Source organism: Aquarana catesbeiana, linkage group LG01 (assembly GCF_042186555.1).
Source record: "Aquarana catesbeiana isolate 2022-GZ linkage group LG01, ASM4218655v1, whole genome shotgun sequence".
Classification (NCBI taxonomy): Eukaryota; Metazoa; Chordata; class Amphibia; order Anura; family Ranidae; genus Aquarana; species Aquarana catesbeiana.
Genome location: NC_133324.1, coordinates 777,990,771 through 778,014,838, shown reverse-complemented (window position 1 = coordinate 778,014,838; position 24,068 = coordinate 777,990,771). Strand labels below are relative to the sequence as shown.

The 24,068-nt window shown below is 42.4% G+C and overlaps 1 protein-coding gene across 3 annotated transcripts in view; it reads right to left on the bottom strand.

The window, feature by feature from the left end:
- Positions 1-1,693: 1,693 nt before the first annotated feature.
- CEP44 (centrosomal protein 44) overlaps positions 1,694-24,068 on the bottom strand; it is a 72,837-nt gene continuing 50,462 nt past the window's right edge. For 2 of the 3 annotated variants that reach the window (XM_073606493.1, XM_073606502.1), the window contains exons 7-11: positions 16,660-16,866; positions 14,446-14,521; positions 12,610-12,737; positions 7,431-7,468; positions 5,304-5,388 (exon numbers count right to left, since the gene is read on the bottom strand). In XM_073606493.1, the coding sequence (XP_073462594.1) occupies positions 5,319-5,388; positions 7,431-7,468; positions 12,610-12,737; positions 14,446-14,521; positions 16,660-16,866 (519 nt within the window). In that variant the 3' untranslated portion in view covers positions 5,304-5,318. Of the gene's footprint in view, positions 1,828-5,303; positions 5,389-7,430; positions 7,469-12,609; positions 12,738-14,445; positions 14,522-16,659; positions 16,867-24,068 lie in introns of those variants that run through there. The other variant, XM_073606513.1, reaches the window with a different exon arrangement.

The window sequence follows — 24,068 nt, the reverse complement described above, 5'->3', positions numbered from 1 at the left end:
ATGGGCCAACATCGGTCACGCATGCGCAGTAGCATGTGTGATTTGCTCCACCCAACGTGTTTTGTCAAAGGTGATGTTATCAGGGGTGGTCGCTGGCCTTCTGGTAAGCCTTCAGTGTGATCTTACCTTGGGTGTCACGTTTACTGTCCTTGGATTCCCTTTCACCCAGCATGGATTTCCTCTATGGGACGTTTCTATATGGACACTTTTAACAAATTGAATTGATTTATATGTACTCTTATCACTATCTATTTAAAGGAGTTTATTTTGTCATTTTGATTTATTTTACAGTTTATATGTGTAATTATGTATAGCACTGCACTATCTTTTTATTTATTGTCTCATACCTAGTATCAAGGGTATAGTGTTCAGCTGCTGAATTTATATGATCCAAGCGCAAATTAATTTCTTTTTTTTCTTTGGGATAAGTGTCTAGTAGTTTTCTATACCTGGATCATGACATTTTCTCCATCTTGGCTGAGTTGCTCTAGTGTAAGGTTGGGAGCCATTGATGAGTAGCCATTTGTGTTGCCAAAGGTTATCCGTTGAATTGACCTCCAAGCTTTGACAGGTCTTTCCATACATTCAGATTTTGTTTTTTCCTGCTGGGAGTTTGAACCCCCTGCTCCAGTCTCTGACCTCCTACAGGCTGAAATAGTTTTTCTCCTAGGACCAAGCTGTATTTGGATATCTTGTTCTCAAGCCCGATTATTTTATAGTCCTGCTGGTAAAACATACCCATAGCAATGCTCCCATTGCTATGCCCCACTGTGGCAACGGTGCTTTGGGTGATACAGTGTTGTCTTTTCAGTGTTGTCTCCCCCCCCACTCATAGCAATTTGCACAGACGCCAAAAAGTTTCACTGCGGTCTCATCAGACCTGAGAACCATTTCTACGCTTGCAGTTTCTCCTACATGCCACTTGCTAAACTCCTCTTGGGATTTAATGTGTCTTTTTTTATTTTTGCTGCTGCGCCTTTACTGTCCAAACAGCAGACTGAGGTATTTTGTCCAACTCTGCTGTGTTAATGCTGCAGTGGTGTTGAAAGTTGCAGTGGTGTTGCGGATTGATGAACAGCTTTGGCAGATAAAACATAAATGCATGTACAGTATGTATTTGATAAACTAAAGAGAATATTTGTAAAGGGCACTAATCCACAGCACTTAGTCTTTCAATGATCTGACATTAGTAAATGGAAATGTGTTTCCTTGCTGCACTTTGCACATCAACACCCCTATTTATGCTGTCTGATAATATAAGCTTAATTCTGTGTGCATATCCTAATGCGTATGGTATGACAAATGCAGGCCTCTCGCAAATTTATACATAACCAACAGGATACACCAGGTCTCATATCATAAGGAAATTGTTATTTTAGCATTGTACTTTTTATTTTTAGGAAAAAAAATGAAAGTTTTAAGAAATCTGTCTGACATATGGGCAAGGTGTGAAAATAACACTCTCAGAATATTTAATAATTTTTTCAATACCTTTGAAATTGTGGTTGTACTTACAGCACAGAACTCTTACTCTTTCTTATTACCAGTTGCAGAGAAGGACAGATGTCACCCTACACCCATAATAAAAATCAGAGCACAGCTCCCTGTTAGCTAGGATTACAACTGTGACCCGGTATGTGATAGAGATATAAAAATGTCATAGGACTGAGCTGTGATTTATAGAGCAAAAAGGTTTTAAATACTTATAAAAATACTTTATTTTACATGTTTCAGAACAGAAAAAATGTACAATAGATTGTAAAAAAAAAAATGGTTAAGTACTAGGAAGTATTTGAATATTTCAGAAGATTTGAGGTTTCCTCCAGCCTAAAAAGTAAATATAAAAAGCAAGTTAGGTTGTGCACATACTGTACAACAGTGTAAAATTATTTCAATTAATTTCTCATAATAAATATATTTTCTCATGCAGGATAGATTCCAGGTTGCAGTCATAATGCCTATAAATATGTTTGGGGAGGAAGAAGGAAGGGGGGGGGGGGGTTGCTAGGTCAAAGTAATTATGTAGTATCACATGACAAAACATCTTTCTCAACCCCAAAAGCTTACAAGCCTTTTCTTCTTTATACGAAAAGTGGACTCTTCTGCTTCTCTTCCTGTCTCTTGGCTGAGACCCAAGAATTAGAAAGGGCAGAAAATGTTGCTAGGCTGCAGACAGCCACAAAAGACGAAAGAACATTTCTATCATATTTAAAATAGGTTGCTATCCCCTTGCCAGATGCAACAGGACTACTACTAACCTACTGGAGAGGTGTATAGGCTTCAACATCTCAAAGCAAACTGTTAAATAAAATCTCTGCTTTTATTTAAGAGTTTAAAGTCATTATAGGCAATTCACTCAGCTTATGTGCTTCACTCAGGCATGGTCTTAGTCACTACACAGACATTAGTCCTAAGCAGAGTGAACTGCCTAGGTTATATAAAAACAAACTTTTAACTTATGAAATGGAATTTTGTGGTGCTGATATTTACACACTTAAAGCGGTTGTATAACCGCAGAAGAAAAAAAAAAAAACCTTTAAGGCAAAGGCACAACGAGCTAGTATGCACCGCATACTAGCTCATTATGAAATACTTACCTTAGAACGAGGCGTCTGTATCTAATAGCAGTCCACGCCGAGGGAGCTGACATTTTGCCCTCGGCGTGTCTTCTGGGTTCGTGGCTCTGGTGCTGTGAGTGGCCAGAGCCGCGATGACATCACTCCCGCCCATGTGCGCGAGAGTCTTCAGCCGGGCATTCACAGCGCATGCGCTGCGGATGTCAGCGGCTGCATGCAAAGTGAATATCTCCTAAACCATACAGGTTTAGGAGATATTCATTTTACCTACATGTAAGCCTTATTATATATTACTAGTACCGTGGACACCAGAATCTTATGTACAGGTATAAACATGCTAATACAACAGAGTTTAAATAAAAACCATAAGTCCTCCAGTGCTTAAAACAATATAGTTCAATCAGTGGTGCAGGGTAATCAGAGAATAAAACATCCAAAAAGAACCAGTGCAGCTGTTCAAAAACATGTAGGAAATGTGACATAAGAAGAGAAACCTGGGGAACAGAGCTCGATGGATAAGATGGTGTAGTAGATAATCATGACAGTCTGAAGCGCCATGGATCAAGAATAAAGTTTATTGTAAAAACAAATGAAAGTAAAGGATAATTAAAAGCATCCAACGATACCACACTGGATCCTCATTGACGTTGAGGGGTTAACACCAACCAGGTGATGGGGCATGGGGGTGTCTGAACCATGCAAGATGGATGGAGTACAACAAAACAAAAACTCTTGTGCATAAATGTGTAGGCCCGACAGTTCAAAGTTCTGGATGGACGATAGCTTTCAGCTTTGCTGCCCTCAAGGATAGGGATATCCTAACAGTCAACGAGAAACAAAAGAGAGAGGGCGCACCAGCCTAGTGCATTATCCTTAAAAAAGTTTATTAAAATGTACATAAAAAAAAACTACTCACAAAAGGTAGATGAAAATCCCGCTTAAAACAATCTTTTTGATTAGTGGTGATCAATCCACTGATGACAGTCTCCAGATTCTACGAGGAGGACGTGCAGATCGCTGCCAGCTGACGCGTTTCCGAGGTAGGCACCTTCTTCTTCAGAGCCTAACAGTATTCATCTCATCAGTGGATTGATCACCACTGATTAAAAAGATCGTTTTAAGCGTTATTTTCATCTACCTTTGTGAGTAGTTTTTATGTACATTTTAATAAACTTTTTTAAGGATAATGCACTAAGATGGATGGAGACCTGGTGCAGAAGGAAGGGAAGGATCCTGGGGACTTGGCAAGTGGTGTAGATGTGGCTGCCATCCACGGTGTAATGGTATGGGGGAAAATCAGGCTGAAAGGAATGGGCTGCAGGCTGGACATGGCTAGATTCACTGGCATCTGCAAGGAGGAAGCGGCCGGTGTGAGAAGCCCAGCTGACAGGTTGGCGCGGCTGGATGATGTGTGGTGCCGGCAGGGGGTGTGGAGAAGGTTGTGTGGTCTGTGGATCTGGTGGAATGCATGCTCTGTTGCCATTATGATGCAATTCACAAGCATACCAAAGGCCTTTCAGCCGGTTTTCCTGCATACCACTCCACCATGGACAGCAGTGACATCCACACAACCCGCTGGTGCATTCCCGTCTCGAGCCCCCAGGAACCATCCCTTCCTTCTACACCAGGTCTCTATCCATCTTGCATGGTCCAGACGCCCCCCATGCCCCATCACCTCGTTGCCCGGTTGGTGTTAACCCCTTAACGCCCATGAGGATCCAGTGTGGTATCGTTACATGCTTTTAATTATCCTTTACGTTCATTTGTTTTTACAATAAACTATACTCTTGATCCATGGCGCTACAGACTGTCACGATTATCTACTACACCATCTTATCCATTGAGTGCTGTTCCCCGGATTGCTATGCTAATAAAACAGGCCTCCTAGAAGAGGTTTCATATAGGCATGCCACTGTTACAAGAATAGTGGAGATAAATCGTCTAAACTAAGCACGCAATTGGATTTTTCTAAATCAAATAAAAATAAAATAGTTCTTTCTTGCTTTTAATTAAATGTTTCATTTTTTAAAACTGGAGTACACAGAATCTGGTACAGCTGTGCATGGTAGCGAATCAGCTTCTAACTTCAGCTTGTTAAATTAAGGCTGGACTCCGGGCAATTTTTTTCAGCCAATGCGGTGGAGCTGTGCTCGCACTGCATGTGTTAAGAGCTTGTTTTTGTCTAGGGGTTCGGAAAGCTTAGATATTCTCATCTAATCCTCCCAGTGCAAGACCGGTCCTTTTGGTTCCTGCCCCCCACGGTCCAGCGATCTTCTATGGTGGACTGTTTCTGATGTCATCATGCCCATAGACCTGCTCTGCACATAGACGTCAGGAACAGGTCACCACTGGACGTGGGGGACCACTGTTTTCCAGAGGATCGAAGGATTGGGTGAGTATAAGCTCTGCGTTTACCCCTAGACAAAAGGAGCAGTCCCACTGCTTGGGGAAAAATTTGCCTGGAGTTGGGTTTTAAGTTTTGACAATAAAACCTGGAAGCTAAATTGGTTTTTATGCAGAGCTGCACCAGATTTTAGTAAATCTTTCCCAATATGTTGGGCTGGTTGGAAATGCGTAACTAATATTGCTCCTAATGCTATAGCTTAGCTATTCCCCTGGTAAGCTGTATCCATCGATTCCCTTCACCAGGTCATTTCAAGACAGCTTAATGTGGAAAGCAGAATGCACATTTATAAAAGATCCTTCCCTGTTCTCTGTCCTACTAATCTGTAGCTAAACATATTAAGAAAGCAAGTTACTTCTAGCAACTTTTGATCTCCAGCGATTACATGAGCGCATTACAGCAGGGCACCTGGCAGAAAAGAAACTGAATCAGTGAATGCCTCCATTATTCTCACTTCTTGTAGAAAGCAGAATGCGTACACAAAACCTAAATATGGAAATTAATATATTTGTTTTGGCCTGTGATGTCAGTTTTGAAAAAACACAGAAATAAAAAGGCAAACTAAAAGGTTATTTGTGCCTAACTTCTGGTAGCAAATGTTCCATTATATTGTAAAACAGAATTTAAATGGGACACAACACATGTATCGTATTTATTAGGGTTCTTCAAAAAGTTACTGCACTTTTTTTTTTTTTTAACTATTAGCCACTGGACAAATTTACCCACCTTCATGAACAGGCCATTTTTTGCTATACGGCACTGCGTCACTTTAACTGACAATTGCGCAGTCATGCAATGCTGAAATTTATATTATTTTTTAACATAAATAGAGCTTTCTTTTGGTGGTATTTGTTTACCACTAGGTTTTTTTATTTTGTGTGCTATAAAATGAAAAAAGATCAACAATTTTGGGGAAAAAAAAAAACAATATTTTTACTTTCTGCTATTAAAACATCCAATAAAAACATAAAAAAAAATCAAATTGCATCATAAATTTAGGCAAATATGTATTCTGCTATATATTTTTGGTAAAAAAAATCCCAATAAGTGTAACTGATTGGTTTGCACAAAAGTTATAGCGTCTAAAAACTATATATACTGGAGCTTTTATTTATACTAGTAATGGTAGCGATCAGCGACTTAAAGCGGGACTGCGATAGTATGGCTGGCAATCTGATACTAACTGACACTTTTGACACATTGGGGTTGATTTACTAAAGGCAAATCCACTTTGCACTTTGAAGTGTAGTCGCTTTAGATCTGAGGGAAACCTCTGCTGATTTTATTATCCAATCGTGTACAAGCAAAAATGCAGTTTTTTTTTTTTCTTTGCATGTCCCCCTCAGATCTACAGTGACTGGATTTTCAAGTGCACTTGCAGTGCAAAATAGTTTTGGCTTTAGTAAATAAACCCCATAGTGGGAACCAGTGACAGTAATTCAGTGATCAGTGCTAAAAATATATACTGTCACGGTACTAATGACACTGGGTGGGACGGAGTTAAACATCAAGAGCAATCAAAGGGTTTACAATGTGCCTAACCAGTGTTTGTGCGTGTACTGTGAGGCGCTTTCACTAAGGGATGTGCTGGTTTTTATCCCCTGCTTTGCAGGAAAACAAAAATGGACATCACTGCTAACAGGACAGAGATTTGTATTATTTACATTAACAGAGCTCTGTCCTGTCTTCCTCCTTGCGGGAGCGGTGTGCTAGCGGGCAATCACTGGCAGGCAATCACTGGCTGGCACCCGCTGCTCGACATGTGCTGTAACTAATCACAACAAAGCTGGTGCGTGTGCGTCCCCTACCCAGAGGTGCCAGATCACGTACTAGATACGTGACCGGGCACAGGACAGCCACTCCGCCACTGTACTCCTACGTGAGGCAGTCGGAAAGCAGTTACATATAAAAAAAGTGGGGAAGCTTTTTGAAGACCCTTCGTATAATTATGTACATCTAATGCCCCGTACACATGGTCGGATTTTCCGATGGAAAATGTGTGATAGGACCTTGTTGTCGGAAATTCCGACCGTGTGTAGGCTCCATCACACATTTTCCATCGGATTTTCCGACACACAAAGTTTGAGAGCAGGATATAAAATTTTCCGACAACAAAATCCGTTGTCGGAAATTCCGATCGTGTGTACACAAATCCGATGGACAAAGTGCCATGCATGCTCAGAATAAATAAAGAGATGAAAGCTATTGGCCACTGCCCCGTTTATAGTCCCGACGTACGTGTTTTACGTCACCGCGTTTAGAACGATCGGATTTTCCGACAACTTTGTGTGATCATGTGTATGCAAGACAAGTTTGAGCCAACATCCGTCGGAAAAAATCCTAGGATTTTGTTGTCGGAATGTCCGAACAAAGTCCGACCGTGTGTACGGGGCATAAAGCTACTACTGCAAATACTGAGAAGTTTTTGAATGTATGAACAGGCAACTTACATTTTAGCTAATCGATCTATTCTCTGTTTCGTTGGCTCCTGTTAAGGGATACAATAAGATTCGTTTTTTAAAGTATGCATAATAAAAATGTATGACAAAGACTACACGGCAGGCAAAAGACTTGAGAGTAGGTCAAGGAACACATAAAAAAACGCCTTTGAATACCCAGCTATTACTTTGTAAAAGGAGTAGGGACATCATTACTGTGCTGAACATTGCCTAGGCAAAGCTGCAGGATGAATCTAATAAGGTCCATGTGCTACAGGCTGCCCGCAGGAAACGACAGCACTAATTACCCGCTGGATCGCTTTTACACAGACGGCAAAAGGGGTCAGGGCTGTGATAGCGATAAAGTTAAAAAAAAAAAAGAATAGAAGGAAGAACAGCATTTAAGGTCCCCCCCCCCATGCTTGCACGTAATGGCAAACGCATGCATCAGTCCTGCACGAATGTAAACAGCAATCACACCACACATGCGAGATAGCACTACGAACGTCAGATCGAGAGCACTAATTCTAGCACCAGACCTCCTGTGTAAATCTAAAGTGGTAACCTGTTAAGGTTGTAAAGTGTCTAAAGTGTTGCCTATAGATAATTTAATGTACTGTATTTATATTTTACAAAAAATGTGGGTATTATATTGTGTTTATGTGCACTAAAATAAAAGTGTATTTAAAAAAAAAATGCTGCACAAATACCACGTGACAAGAAATTGCAGTATAGACCTGGTCTTAAAGTTGTTAAAAAAACTGCTACAGATATAGAGAAAGCACCTAGAGTGTCTGCATATAACTGTGGCAACTTTAAAAAGTCTGCAGATACGAGCAAACAGTGAGCCATTACGACAGACTAACCCACAGCTCTTCCTCTTGATGGCAAATCTTGCACACCCCTTTGTACCTCTTGCACATTCCAACTGCCCAGTGACTTGCAAACTCCAAGCTCTGGTATTTGGCCATATGTACAGGCTGTTTTAAGCTTCTGTTCTAGGTCCCGGAACTATAGATCTGCAGCAACTTTTTTGTTTGAGAGACTATTTAAAACAACTGGCAGGTTTGCTTTAAAGTACAAAAACACTTTTAGGCTCGGTTCACACTGGGGCGACTTGGGATCCGACTTGTACGTCCTCAAGTCGCCCCAAGTCGCTCCAGAAATAGTTTCAATGGGAGTTAACGCTAGCGTCTTAATAGACACTACTGAAGTCGCTCCGACTTCAGAGCGTACTCCCTGTACTACTTTGATCCGACTTTGATCCGACTTCAGCCTATTGACTATCATTGAAGTCGGATCACCGTCTCGCATGATCCGACTTCGGCATGCGACTTGTGCTCAAATGATCTTGAGGGGAACTCCGCGCCAAATTTTAAATAAAAATCCGGCATGGGTTCCCCCTCCAGGGGCATACCAGGCCCTTGGGTCTGGTATGGACCTTGAGGAGAACCCCCTACGCCGAAAAAACGGCGTGGGGGGTCCCCCCCAATCCATACCAGACCCTTATCCGAGCACGCAGCCCGGCCGGACAGGAATGGGGGTGGGGACGAGCGAGCGCCCCCCCCCCTCCTGAACCGTACCAGGCCGCATGCCCTCAACATGGGGGGTTTGGTGCCTTGGGGGAGGGGGGCGCGCTGCGGCCCCCCCCACCCCAAAGCACCTTGTCCCCATGTTGATGAGGACAAGGGCCTCTTCCCGACAACCCTGGCCGTTGGTTGTCGGGGTCTGCGGGCGGGGGGCTTATCGGAATCTGGGAGCCCCCTTTAATAAGGGGGCCCCCAGATCCCGGCCCCCCACCCTATGTGAATGAGTATGGGGTACATGGTACCCCTACCCATTCACCTAGGGGAAAAAAGCGTCAATAAAAAACACAGTACACAGGTATTTAAAATAATTTATTAGGCAGCTCCGGGATCTTCTTCCGACTCCGGGGGTCTCTCCGGCGTCTTCTCCCGGTGTCCGCATCTTCTGCCGGCTCCACCGCTATCTTCTGGCGCTCTTTTGCCAGCGGTGGTCCGGACCTCTGGATCATCTTCTTCCCTCTTCTCTTCCAGAGATGTTGACACGACGCTCTCCCCAGCCAGAATGGTTTCTGTGCGCTCTGCAAGGGACTTATATAGGCGGTGACCCCGCCCCCTTATGCCGTCACAGTCCCTGGGCATGCTGGGTCTGTGACGTTTTAGGAGGCGTGGTCACCGGGTGATGACCACGCCCCCTTATGACGGCAAAGCCCCAGCATGCCCTGGGACAGTGACCTCATAAGGGGGCGGGGTCACCGCCTATATAAGTCCGTTGCGGAGCGTTCAGAGACCATTCCAGCTGGAGAGAGCGTCGTGTCAACATCTCTGGAAGAAAAGAAGAAGGCAGAAGTCCGGACCACCGCTAGCAATTGAGCTGCAGAAGATAGCGGAGGAGCCGGCAGAAGATGCGGACACCGGGAGGAGACGGCGGAGAGACCCCCGAAGTCGGAAGAGGACCCCCGAAGTCGGAAGAAGATCCCGGAGCTGCCTAATAAATTATTTTAAAAAACCTGTGTACTGTTTGTTTTATTGACGCTTTTTTCCCCTAGGTGAATGGGTAGGGGTACCATGTACCCCATACTCATTCACATAGGGTGGGGGGCCGGGATCTGGGGGCCCCCTTATTAAAGGGGGCTCCCAGATTCCGATAAGCCCCCCGCCCGCAGACCCCGACAACCAACGGCCAGGGTTGTCGGAAAGAGGCCCTTGTCCTCATCAACATGGGGACAAGGTGCTTTGGGGTGGGGGGGCCGCAGCGCGCCCCCCTCCCCCAAGGCACCAACCCCCCCATGTTGAGGGCATGCGGCCTGGTACGGTTCAGGAGGGGGGGGGGGCGCTCGCTCGTCCCCACCCCCATTCCTGTCCGGCCGGGCTGCGTGCTCGGATAAGGGTCTGGTATGGATTGGGGGGACCCCCCACGCCGTCCTTTCGGCGTAGGGGGGTTCCCCTCAAGATCCATACCGGACCCAAGGGCCTGGTATGCCCCTGGGGGGGGAACCCATGCCGGATTTTTATTTAAAATTTGGCGCGGAGTTCCGATTCATACCAAACACAGTGGCGGGGATCCAAGTCGGATCCCCGTTCATTGAAAGTCGGATCCACAAGTCGTGTTGAAGTCGGGTTGAAGTCGCGTTGCAAAGTCGCATTGAAGTCGTGTTGCCCCTGTGTGAACCGAGCCTTAGTGAAATTATCTTTCTTAAATTACTAAGCACTATCTTCCTGAAAGACTTAAGTAAAATTGAATTTTTGTACATAACGAAAATAAAATTTCTCAGAGTCTATTGGGAGATATAGCTATTGTTTGAAAATCAACCATGTACACGGTTGATGTTCAATCAACAGCGGTGCCTCTCAATGCACAAAAAGAGAAAATAGGATTTTTGTATGCTCCATAAAATCCTTTACTTGTCCAGTGAGGGACACAGGAAGTCATTCACTGCTGCCTACAGGAAAATTATACACTGTGAACACAAAACTGTAGGCCAGCACGGGATAACCCTCCTACCAGCAACATACATCTGTTTTTTCGCAAAACAGTACCAAGAGCTTTATCATAAAATCACAGGTGGGACCTGTGTCCCTCAATGGATACCAAGAAAAGGATTACAAAAAAAAAATCCTAAATTTTCTTTTTTGTCCATTGAGGGACATAGGAAATCATTCATCTTTGGGACATCCATAAACAGTCCAACTGAAGGGTTAACAAGGCAAATGATAACAGGCCCAAGAAAACGGAGGACTGCCTGCAGCCCAAAGAGGACCATACTCCTAAAGCTTGCATCAAATGAGGCCACAACATCGACTTGGTAAAACTTAGGGAACCTGTGCTTAGAAGACCAAGAGGCAGCCATGCAAATATGAGAAAAAGTAGCTTTATGGTAACCCTCTGCAGCAGGATTGCCTAGCACTGCAAAGACAACCAAACTGCCTAAAGCTCCAGGATATTGAAGAATAAGGTCTCACCTTTTAACAAAAAAATAAAATAAATGCACATTTTTTTGCAGGTACAAAAATGTGCATTTACTATTATTATACAGGATTTATACAGTGCCAACAGTTTAGGCAGCACTTTACAACATGAGGGCAGACAGTACAGTTACAATACAATTCAATACAGGAGGAATCGGAGGGCCCTGCTTGTTGGAGCTTACAATTTACTATTTTTTAGTTTTAGGAGCCTGGAAAGCATTGCACCAGTGATCAGCAGATCATAGGTGCCTTGCAGGTCTCCTGCAGACTGTCAGTATAAGCTGTCTACCCGTTTTACGCTGACAGGAAGAATCAATATAATACCATAGTGCTCATCAGCATCCTGATAGTTCGTTAAGAACTATAAGCCACCAGCTGCAAAGGCTGTCAGTTCATTGATTAACAGGGATCTGTGAATCAATGATTGGTTGCCAGGAGCCAGCACCCTGGTAAACACCTGGGGTATAATACAACAGACCGAAGCGCAACGCCATAAACTGGTAGTGTACAGGACCTAGGTCCTAGGTAAAAGATAGACTGAGGACTGCTGTACTGATTAGCTGCAATCAGATGGATCAGCTTTAGCAACAGTGTACAGCAGAATCTTGTTTAAAGAAAAAAAAAAAAAAAATGTTAAAAATAAGGTTAGACTTTTACACAGGAGAAGAAAAAAAATGTCTCTGTCGGCCTAGGAAACACGCAATATATGTAGGCATACTGGTAGTAGGTGTGGTTACCCTTGGTTGGCCTGCAGTTTTGTTTTTTGGTTCAGTATAACCTAAAAGTGAATAACTTCAGGTGTTCCTTAATGGACAAAAGAAAAAATATATATGTTTTCCACCATGCCAGACGTTTCTTGTAATTAGCAGTTTTCTGCAATGATTATTACTATACACCGCACATTGGACTAAAATATTCATGGTATCAGGGACTAATCTACATTGTTGGGGGATCAAGAACATACCTGGTACAGAGGTAAATTAACCGTTGACAATACAAATTGCACATTACAGATTAGCCACAAGGTTGTATAGTCTCCTTTAGAGTTAAAACATTATGCTCACATTTCTGTACACTGTTCATTAGTGTCAATAACAGTTATATCAGCACAACTCAGAAAACATTTATATATGGTAATGCTTACTTGTTCTTTTGACCTCGGAATGGAATTCACTGATTCATTGCCCAGTTTGACTTACCTTTAAGTCTTCTGTCAAGCAGCTGTAATTGATGTCATTGGTTATGGGAGATGTGTCTGCAGATAGCAGGGAATTGTATCCAGACGACTGATGATTGCTTTCTGGTATATCTACCTTGGTGTGAAAATCTGCGAAGAGATATTCATTTAAAATAACCTGTGTCTGTTTACTGTGTCACCGATCAAACAACTTGATTTACTATACTCAGAATGTACATGCAATGTTTACATGAAACGCTACTGTTACCGGTCTGTGTGGAGCATTCTAAGCAATTTTTAGTGTTAAATTATAGACACAGAGCAGTAGCAAGTAGCCCAGACAACATGAAATCTAAACCTTGCACTTAAGAATGTGCTGCAGATCACTGTGAAGATAAGGAAACCGCTAGCGCTATTAATAGATAAAAAGTAGACCAGTGTTAGTTTAAAACTGTGACATATTATTTTTACATAATAAAACACTTCAAGACATTTTAAACACTTGTTAACAAAACTAATATAACATTAATAGGTTATTAAAATCATATGGTTGTACAAAAATTGAAAGTTATTTTTATAAGAGATGCTATTTAACAATCTTGTCACTAGATGGTAGTAGAGCTGCATTCTGCCAGTCATTGAGTAACAAGAGCTATAAACACACCACAAAGATGTACTGTAAAATCAATGGGAACACTGATATGATTTTATTTTCCATTTTTAAAGTACTGCAAACGTCACTGTGCAACACAATCTGACTTTGATTTCACTAAGAGGCTCAGAAATCTGAAAAATAATCAGTGTCGTGTTCTCGGTTATTCTTTTCTCAGCATGCAGTCACATCCAATGAAAAACATGTATTTTAGGAGGAGCAAAGTGATTATTCCACAGAATCCTAAATGTCTGCAGTTCTGAGAAGGATCCTGGATCAAAAGCATAAGCAACTGCAAACGCAAAACTATATATTTGTGTGTACTATTCATATATTATAGAAAAAAACCCTCTAAATTATTACATTTTTGGTTTTAGGTAGATTTTAAATAAATAAACAATAATCATATGTGAAAATGCAATACATTCCCCACAATAATATAGGTTGCATAGTGGTTTTCCTGAGAGACATATGACTTGATATCAATTGCTTTACTAAACATCAAAAATGTCAATTTTGTTCAAGTGAAAAGAAGATTTAGCCTGCTTGTGTCTTTGCTGTGTTTCCAGTGCGTTTTCTGGGTGCCTATTACCCAGCATGCACCTGTGAAACCTAGACATGCAACTCAAAAAACGCACCAAAAACACAACTCAGGTGCGTTTTTTACTCATTTTAATGGGGACCTGCAAAGCAGCATGCTGTACTTTTCAAAATGCACTGCCCCCCGCAGCACAGTGGTGTGAAGAGTCCCATAGGATTTAAAGGGATTGTGTTTTTGGAATGATAAAAATGCGTCAGTTTGAAAGCAGCCTAAAGTACAAGATTACTTTTAGTGACTTTAATTAAATAATTCCCACCCCAGTACTGCCTGCTCTTTTAAACACTGGTCTTCCTCCCTATTTCAGTAATCTCCTGCCCTGGCCAACACTACGCAGTCTTTCTCCTGAAAAAGTAATTGCTGATGCCTCTTCCGAGTGCCGTTGCCCCATTCTTTCCTTTTGGTGAGCTGTACTCCACCTATGCGGATAATTGCAGCAGGGCCGCACAGTGAAGATTGCTGGAATGAGGGGGAAAATACTTATTTAACCTAGCAGGCTGCACTCAGGCAGGCAGGGGCAAATAGGTAAAGTTTAAGTAAACCATAAAGGTACACAGAAACATACAATACAGACCCATTTACTTACACTTCATTTACAAGACACTTACCTGGAGAAATCTCATTTGTCATCCTGCTGGATGTACGCTCTTCACTAATAGAAGCAAATTCTGCTGTCAAATCTTTCTGAAAACAGAAAACATTATGTTTAATGAATACAATATTATTAGAATTTAATTCAGCTGCAAAGCCAGGAGGAATATATTATCTGTAGTATTAGCTTTATGCTTCCAAGAGAAATATTTAAAGTGGAACTCTGAGATAAATAAAAGAGGCATGTGTATTCTTAGATGTTCGTGCTTTGTTTATTTGTTCCAGATCGGTCCAGGAAACACGTGTGAAACTTTGTCTATGTGCAGAAACTTACTGTAATCAAGATCGATCACTGTTCTTCTCTCTATGCGTGGGGTGAATGGTCCTGTACTATGCCTTACTCCTGTAGTTTTCTGCAGGCAGACTGTAGAGGTAGGACCTGCTGGGTTCATCCCACAGCTCTGCTCTCTGCATATGTGGAGTACAGCGATTAGGTCACCACTACTTTTTTTATATACTATCTGGGTTTGCAAAAGCATTTAATACCCACAACATGGATTTAGGTCTTCGTAACCATCAGTAATAGAATTCAATAAAAGTGTTTGTGTCCAGAGTATAGCTCTAAAGTTCAACTTCAATAAGCTTTAAAACAGATCACTTCCCCTACAAATTAAGAATCTAATGCTCATTTAGTCTAGGGACATGTAATAGAAGGGATTACTTGCCTTACTTCTCAGTCCACTGACTTCTCCACTGCTGGTTCTGGTATGGACTACTAGTTACATGAAGTTGTTCCTCTTCTCCGGGTCATGTGGCTGCCCCCTCCCCAAGGTCATCACATACAATGCAGGACCAGAGGCCAATGCTAGTCCTACATTGTATGTGGTGATGATGCTGAGGGGGCACCCACGTTAAAGGTCTGAACTCAAAGTGAAGATTGCCAGTTGTCGCGGGACTGAGGAATAAGGCAAATATTCTTCTGCATTACCGTAGATCAGGGGTCTACAAACTTTCTAAACAAATGGCCAGTTTACTGTCCTTTAGGCTCTCTGGGGGCCAGAATGTGGCCAGTGTAAGTAGAAAATGTTTGGCGTCAATGGGAGCATACAATGCTTCATCAATGGTATTAGTGGGAGCAATAGAGTGAATTGTTGGTATCAAGGAAAGGAATAGTGCCCTATCATTGGTAAGAATGGTGCTTCACTGTTGGTGTCAGTCTGAGGATTAGTCCCAAGTATTAGGAGAGGGAATAGTGCCCCATCATTGGTGTCAGTGGAAGGAATGGTGTCCCATTGTTGGTGTCCAAGGGTTGGGTAAAGGAAAAGCAAAGTGTCACAGTTCGAAGACCACTGCATTTGACTAAACAAGCATTAAAACCATGATCATATGAGGAAAGGGATGCTGGTACTGCATTTTACATAATGGCTTCAATGGCCCAGCTACATTCCTGGACTACATTAGTGTCTTCATTTTTGGACAGGAAAAAGATTCTGCTGTGAATTTTTTTCTATATTAAATGCTAATGACATCACTTCCCATTTGTTCCACCTTTCCTAGCATGAAATAATAATGCAATGCTTGATCTATAGGTAAAATCTGACAAAAATGTTTACAGAACGCACACAAATTACTTATCCCTTATCACACAACTAAGTCTGGAATGTAAGGACTCATCTGCCTATACATTTTAATACACATCGATGCATGTACACTAGCTAGCCATTGTTTTAATGGTTCTAGTTCACATCTGTGAAATGTGATGACTTGAATGCACCACACTAGGAAAGGTGTGATGGAAACCTTTTGTCATGCATTAACGGTTTACATTTTAGAAACTTAAAAATGTCTCAAACCAAACAGTTTGCTCTTAAAATGTGGGTACTTCCCTTTAGTATATCCTGTAATTTATTAAATACACTAATAAGCGGATTTGTTAAAGACCATATTTTTTGTTTACTTGAACATGGTTTGACATACAGTCATAATAGGATTGCCCATCGGAAAAGGCCTCTGTGCAAATCAAAACACGCTCAGATAAGGCATAAATTTGTAGAGTGGATCAGGGGAGCCCAAATCAGATATATCACAGGATGCCAAAATAATGGTTGATCTCAGAGAAATTTTCTAACCTTTCCAATCTCTTTCACCTCTAAGATCTAAAGTCAGCTGGCAAAATTACTTGATCAGACAATGACAATGTCATTACATAATTTTTATTTTATTTTGCAGACCTTTTTTGAGTGTATCAATCGGTCTGTTTCTAGGAGAAGAACACGACTGAGAAGGTTGTTCCAGTCACTCTCATCAATGACTAATTTTCCTTTCATACTATTCTCCAATGTCTGCAGTCTCTCTTCCATCCAATCAAGCCGTGTGAGTTTCTCTTGACATTCAGTAAGCTGTGCCTTCAGAAAATCTATCTGTGCATCCTTTGTTACCTACAAGAAAACAACCGATTTTACATTTCAGAAGACTAGTTCATATCATGTAAAAGGAAATACTATGCAGTTTAAAAGCGATCTCCACCTATGATTTTCTGCCTAATTAAAGTGGAAGTTCACCCAAAACCTAACTCACTCGAAACCTACTGGCAGCCACATTCTAAAACTAATCTATCTAGCTCTGTAAAGAAGAAATCGGTATACATACCTTTTCTGAAGTTGATCCAGTCCTGTCTCCAGCAGCGGCTAATGTGTGCAGGAGAGAACCGACACCCATAGACTGGGAAGTGACGTCACCCATAGATTTACTATGGGGCTTCCATTGTTGGCTGCCTTTCCTGCACACTCCCACACACTGAAGCCACCGCTGACAGCTCAATGTGGGACCGAACCAGAGCTGCTGCAGAACAGGTAAATAATGGGACTTTTTCTTTACAGGGCTAAATAGATTTGTTTTAGAATGTGGCTGCAAGTAGGTTTAGAGTTAGTTAGGTGTTGGCTGAACTTCTACTTTAAATAAATCACAGACAAAGCAGTTTGTTTCCTTGGTCCCTTTCACAATGCCATAACAAAGATGTAACTCTCTGGGAGCAGGATTCTTCATTTATTTATACTGCAATATGCGGAATCCTTCAAGGGAAGAGAACACCATCAGAATTTGTAATTTTTTTGTAAAAATTCGAGGAGCTGTAGCGAGACCGAAAGGAAGGGCCACAAACTGGAAATGGCGCTGGTCTACCGCAAACCTTAGATATCTTTGGTGAGCGGGAAAAAATCGGCACATGAAGATATGCATCCTTGATATCTATTGATGCCATAAAATCTCCCCCCTGCAGGGTGGAGACCACCGAACTAATTGACTGCATTCGGAAGGATCGAATGTGTAGAAACTGATTCAGATCCTTTAGATCTAGGATAGGTCTGACATCTCCATTTGGCTTTGGAGCGGTGAAGAGATTCGAGTAGAACCCTGATCTTTTGGGTTCATTTTTACTATCACTCCCTGGGATAGTAAGCGATCTAAGGCCAGTAGTAGTGGTTCTCGCTTTACTGGATCTTTGGGAACTCTTGACCTTAGGAAACGAGCTGGTGGAAGCTCTAGGAACTCTATTTTGTAACCTAGAGATACTGAAGAGACCACCCACTTGTCTTGAACCTCTTCCCGCCAGGCTCCTGAAAACTGTAGGAGTCTTCCCCCCACTCGGCCGAGTGGGGGCGCCCCTTCACAGGGATGTTTTGGGGCTCTGCTTGGCAGGCTTTCGTCCCCAAGCCTTTTTCTGCCCTTGGGTGTGACCCTGGGCCTTTCCTCTGAAAGTAGATTGGGAAGGCCGTCGCCACTGCTTAGAGCCTGATGTTCCAGGGGAAGGGGAAAGAGACTGTTTGAATGGTGGACGTTTACTCCTCTTAACTGGTAGGAGTGTAGATTTACCACCTGTAATTTTTTGGATAAAATTATCTAGGTCATCCCCAAATAGGCGTTCCCCTTTGAATGGGAAGCCAGCTAAATATCTTTTGCATGAAAGCTCTGCTGCCCAACTTTTAAGCCAAAGGGACCTGCGCATGTGTACCAACAGGATAGACAAACGAGATGCTTGCTGGGCAGAATCCAGAATGGCATCAATCATAAAACACAGCACCTGTGGAAGGTCTACATAGTTCTCCACTTCCTCACTGGGAAGGAGGCCAAGCATCGGCTCAACCTGTTCCTTGAGGAATTGACAGAAACCCACAGTTGCGACTGTAGGTTGGACTACAGCGCCAGCCATGGAGAAGGAGGCTTTTAATAAAGTTTCCAGCTTTTTATCAGTTGGATCTTTAAACACCTGAGCATTGTCCAAGGGACAGGTCAGGTTTTTATTCATACAAGAGACAGCCGCATCCACGGATGGGACCTCCCACTTCTTGGTGAAGCTTTCCTCCAGAGGATAAAGCATAGAAAACCTTTTAGGAGGAGTAAACAGTTTATCAGGATGTCCCCTGTCCTCATACAACAATTTATCCATTAAAGGATGAATTGGAAAGGAAAACGCAGTCTGTGGGATCCTTCTGACCCCCAGGGAAGAAACAGAGGATGTAGCGGCCTCAGCAGAGGGCATTTTAAATGTGGAACGCACTAGTTCAGTATAATACTGGACCTGCTTCTTGAGTGCCTGAGAGGAAGAAGCTCTCTCCTCTTCCTCTGAATCCTCAGACTGCTCTTGATCCCTATCTCTGGATAGGGATCTCTCCTCATTGTTAGAAGAATCATCTGAAAGAGAAAGTGCAGCAGAGGGAGGGGATCTACTCCTTTTTCTGCTATCTTTTAAGGAAGCTGAAATAAAATTCATAATTCTTCGCTCAAAATCCTCCAATGTAGCCCTAAGGGAATCCTCTGTGACATACGCTGGGGCTGTAGCATTAGGAGAGGCTGCAAAACCTGACAGGGGCACCGACTCATCCTGTGAGGCTGGCTCCAGTCTTGCAGGGGGGGGGATGGTAATCTGCAGGCATCTTTAGGACCCCTAGACACAGGCGGTGACTTTCTTGTGCTTTTGTTACCTCCCCCCAAGATCCTCTTACGAGGAGACATAGTCCCAAGCTACAAAGCAGAGGTACTTGTACATATGCAATCACTGTTGTGCTAAAAGTCTCACAGTATACATATATGCTTAATACTGCACAAACCTGATGCCGAGTAGGTGTCTTAGGTTAGCCTGGATCCGACCACTTTAAGATGCTCACTGCCCAGACTCTGTGTCCATCTGTTTACAGAGCTCTGAATGCTCTGGGCTTTTAAATTAGCCACCCGGCGTCTGCACACCTGCAGTGGAGGAAGGGAATGATTGGACGCCAGCTTCACTGAGTATGTCTGAAAAGCACGTAAGTTTGCTCTTTGCTCCCTCTAGTGGTGGAAATCAGGTAGACATGAACTCATTGAAGAAAATACACTTGTAATATAATATAATATTTTTATATATATATATATATATATATATATATATATATATATATATATATATATATATATATATATATATATATATCTTCTCTTACCTGGCCCCGCCGAAGGAACTGCTGAGAACAGACAGTTTCCAGCCTTCACCCATCTCGGCGGGTAGCGTTGCGCCAACCTTCAGGGTTTTTTGGGTTCCTACTCAGAGAAACCTCTTTACCTGGACCTGTAAAAGACTCTGCCAGAAACTTTCGTGCCACTGTTTTAATAGTACACCAAGCCTGGTTTTCTCAGAGCCCAGTCCTCCAAAGAGAGACTTACAGGCAAAACCTCGCTTCTTCGGATGACGAGGCCCGGGTACCATACCATCTTGGGAGTCAAAATATCCGTCCGAGATATGGATCCGGTCAGCATAGCCCTTTAAGCCCCAGCAGGGACCAAACTGGAGCTTTCTTCACAGCACATTTTTTTACGTGACCAACCACCATAGACAATGGTGAAAAAACTGAGGTCCTCCCCGTATGGGGGGGGGGGGGGGTTCTATAGGTGAGGAATTTTCCTTAATTGGGGATAACCAGTGTCCAATCACCGATGGTGCCTATCTAACCCACTATGTAATGAATACTCTGTGTCCTGTGATGTATGATCAAGAAATAGGATTTTTATAACAGCTTACCTGTAAAATCCTTTTCTTGGAGTACATCATGGGACACAGAGTCTTAAGTAATTAATTAATAAGTTATGAGCCACCTTCAGGTGTTGACACTGGTATACCCAATACAGGGTGTTGACTCCCCTATATAACCCCTCCTCCTTCCAGGAGTAGCCAAGCAATACACTTAAACCCCATAAAAAGAGGGGTGGGACCTCTGTGTCTAATGAGGTACTCCAAGAAAAGGATTTTACAGATAAGCGGTTATAAAAATCCTATTTTCTTTATCGTAGAGATAAGGAGAAGACAAGAGGCAGACCTAGGTTATTAAAACAGTGCCACATCCAATAATCAAGATACATACAAAAAGGGGTTCCCCTGGGTGGACTTTTAAGGCACTTAGTAATGTCCTATGTAAAAATATACCAAAATATGCAACAATATTGCATATTTTGGTATATTTTTACATAGGACATTACTAAGTGCCTTAAAAGTCCACCCAGGGGAACCCTTTTTGTATGTATTTTCTTTATCGTATATCATGGGACACAGGGCCTTAAGTAATTACTTAATGGGACGTTCCGAAGCAATGCTACCTGAGACGAGGGAGACACAACCCGTAGGGCACCCCCAGACCTGAGGACTTATACTGCTGCTTACAGCACACTGCGCCCGAAGGCAATATCCTCATTCCTCCTTACATCCACTTGATAAAATTTTGTGAATGTATGGACTGAAGACCAAGTTGCGGCCTTGCAGATCTGATCCATGGAGGTCTGGTGGCGCACTGCCCAAGAAGCACTAACCGCTATGGTAGAGTGCGCCTTGACTTGAAAAGGGAGAATCTTACCCTTTAAATCATAAGTTTGAATAATAACTTGCCGAATCCACTTAACAACAGTGGATTTCAATGCTGCCTGTCCTTTCTCAGGACCTTCTGGCAGAATAAATAAGATATCAGTCTTACGAATCTGAGCAGTTGCCTTTAAACAGATTTTTGCTGCTCTCACCACATCAAGACAATGTAGTGACTATTCTTCCCTGGAACATGGTTTTGGAAAAAATAATGGCAGGACAATATCTTGGTTCAGGTGAAAACCTGAAACTACTTTTGGCAAAAAGCCTGGACGAGGGCGTAACACCACTCTGTTTTCATGAATAATCAAATATGGCTCTTTACAAGAAAGAGCAGCCAATTCTGAAACCCTCCTTGCTGAGAATATAGCAACCAAAAATACCAGCTTCCTTGTCAGAAGGATTAAGGAAATATGCTGTATCGGTTCAAAAGGCTGTTTTTGTAACACTGACAAAACTAAACTCAAGTCCCAAGGGCTTAAGGGCGTTTTAACTGGCAGATTAATCCGTATCACCCCTTACATAAAACCCCGGACTAAAGAATATGTAGCAAGCAGTCTTTGAAATAAAATCGATAAGGCTGAGACTTGGCCCTTAACCACTTCCCTACCGCACATAGTCAAATGACGACCTTGACTTTGTGTGGGGATATCTGAATGATGCCTGCAGCTACAGGCATCATTCAGATATCATTCTTTCCAGCCAGTGATTCTGTGCACGATAAGAACGATCATAGTGGCAGTTCCCCCGCTTGATCGTTCTTATAGGCGACGGGAGGGGACGGCCCCCTCCCGCCACCATCCAGTGCTTTTCCGGGCTCTCCCGTGCCATCGGGGGCCCGGAGAAAGAATCGGCCGGCGTTGGATGACGACGATAGGGATTGCCGGTGACCAGATGGTCACCAGTCATCTCTATGACCGTCGGAGTTCCCAGATGTCAACAAAGCCACGATCGCGGCTGTCAGCATGAGATCTGTGAATTTTTTTTTCTCTATCTCATGCTTTCCAGACTGGAGGAGAGATGTGGGGTCTTGTTGACCCCGCATCTCTCCATAAAGAGGTATGAATAAAGTAAATGGTGATTGCGCTGTGATAAGAGGGGAAGGAAGGAGGAGGAAGGGGAAGGGGCTAGCTCAAATGTATAGAGAGGTGAATGAAAAATGAAAAAATTATACAAAATATAAAGGTATAATGAGCATGAGGGCTAGAATCATACTAGCACTTAAAAAATATAATGTAAATACTGAAACAGAAGAAAAGAAAAATCTCAGTGCAAAAGGGCTAGTACCATACTAGCACATATGTGGTAACTCAGCAAATACTTATCAAAAGAAAAATCTCAATGCAAAAGGGCTAGTATCATACTAGCACATATGTAGTAACTCAGCAAATACTTAATGGTGACTCCAAGTAAATAAATAAATGGTGAACAGTCCCACCGCCTTGTAGTACAAAGTGCTCAAACAATGAGTCATCAGTTCCAAAAGGCAAAATGGAAAAATTATACAAAATATAAAAGTGTGATGAAATGTAATAAAGTGCAGTCTAATGAGCACTAAATTTGAATAAACTGAAGAAACAAAATAGCCTAAAACGTATAAAAAGCTATGAAATGAGTGACAAATACAGTGTGGGTACAAAAAAAAAAAAAATTGAACAAAATAAAATATATAAATCAAACAAAGTCCATGTGCATGAGGGCTAGTATCATACTAGCACATAAAAAATATTGTAAATACTGACACAAAAGAAAAGAAAAAATCTCAGTGCAAAAGAGCTAGTATCATACTAGCACATATGTGGTAACTCAGCAAATACTTATTGGTGACTCCAAGAAAAATAAATAAATGGTGAACAGTCCCACCACCTTGTAGCACAAAGTGGTCAAACAACGAGTCATCAGTTCCAAAAAGGCAAGTCCACAAACCACAGGAAAGGGAAACAAAGTCTTCAGTGAGGACACCTCTGTGCTCGGAAGCATCTCACCTTACTGCTGCAAGACAACAGCTTGTAATCCAGTAACAAATCACCAGCAAGCAAGGGTCCCATCCAGTAGTTCAGGTGATTCGGGTGGTGGGTGTGCAGGATGGTATATAAAAAACATAAGCAGACAGTATATAGTATAACTCAGTGGCGGCCAAAGTGGAAAAAGGGACAGGACACAGAAGGGGGATGCACTCACTTTTGTAAAATGAGTGTGGGCGTCAATCCAACGAACGCCGAGTTCATATACCTCAAAAAGGGTGTCTTCAAACCGTCCCCATTTCCTCAATGCTCGTCACAATGGGATGCATATATGAGGAGTATTGGAAGAGAGTGCACATAGCGTGATCCCGTATATAAATCAGTTTATTAGGTTAAAAACAACATGGTACACTTACATTCAGCAGAAGGCTATAGTAAAAAAACATCCATGAGCGCCGAGCTCGTATCCGATCGTCAGTCTGTGACAGTTCCCGTGCTCCAAACGATACGCGTGAGGTTTGGAGCACTAGACCTCCTCTGTAACTCTAAACTGGTAACCTGTAAAAATTTTCAAAGCTTCGCCTATGAAGATTTTTAAGTACCGAAGTTCAGCGCCATTCCATGAGTGTGCGCAATTTTAAAGCATGACATGTTAGGTATCTATTTACTCGGCGTAACATCATCTTTCACATTATACAAAAAAATTGGGCCAACTTTACCGGATTTGTTATTTTTTAATTCATGAAACCGTTTTTTATTTCCAAAAAAAAAAAAGGGCGTTTGAAAAATTATTGCG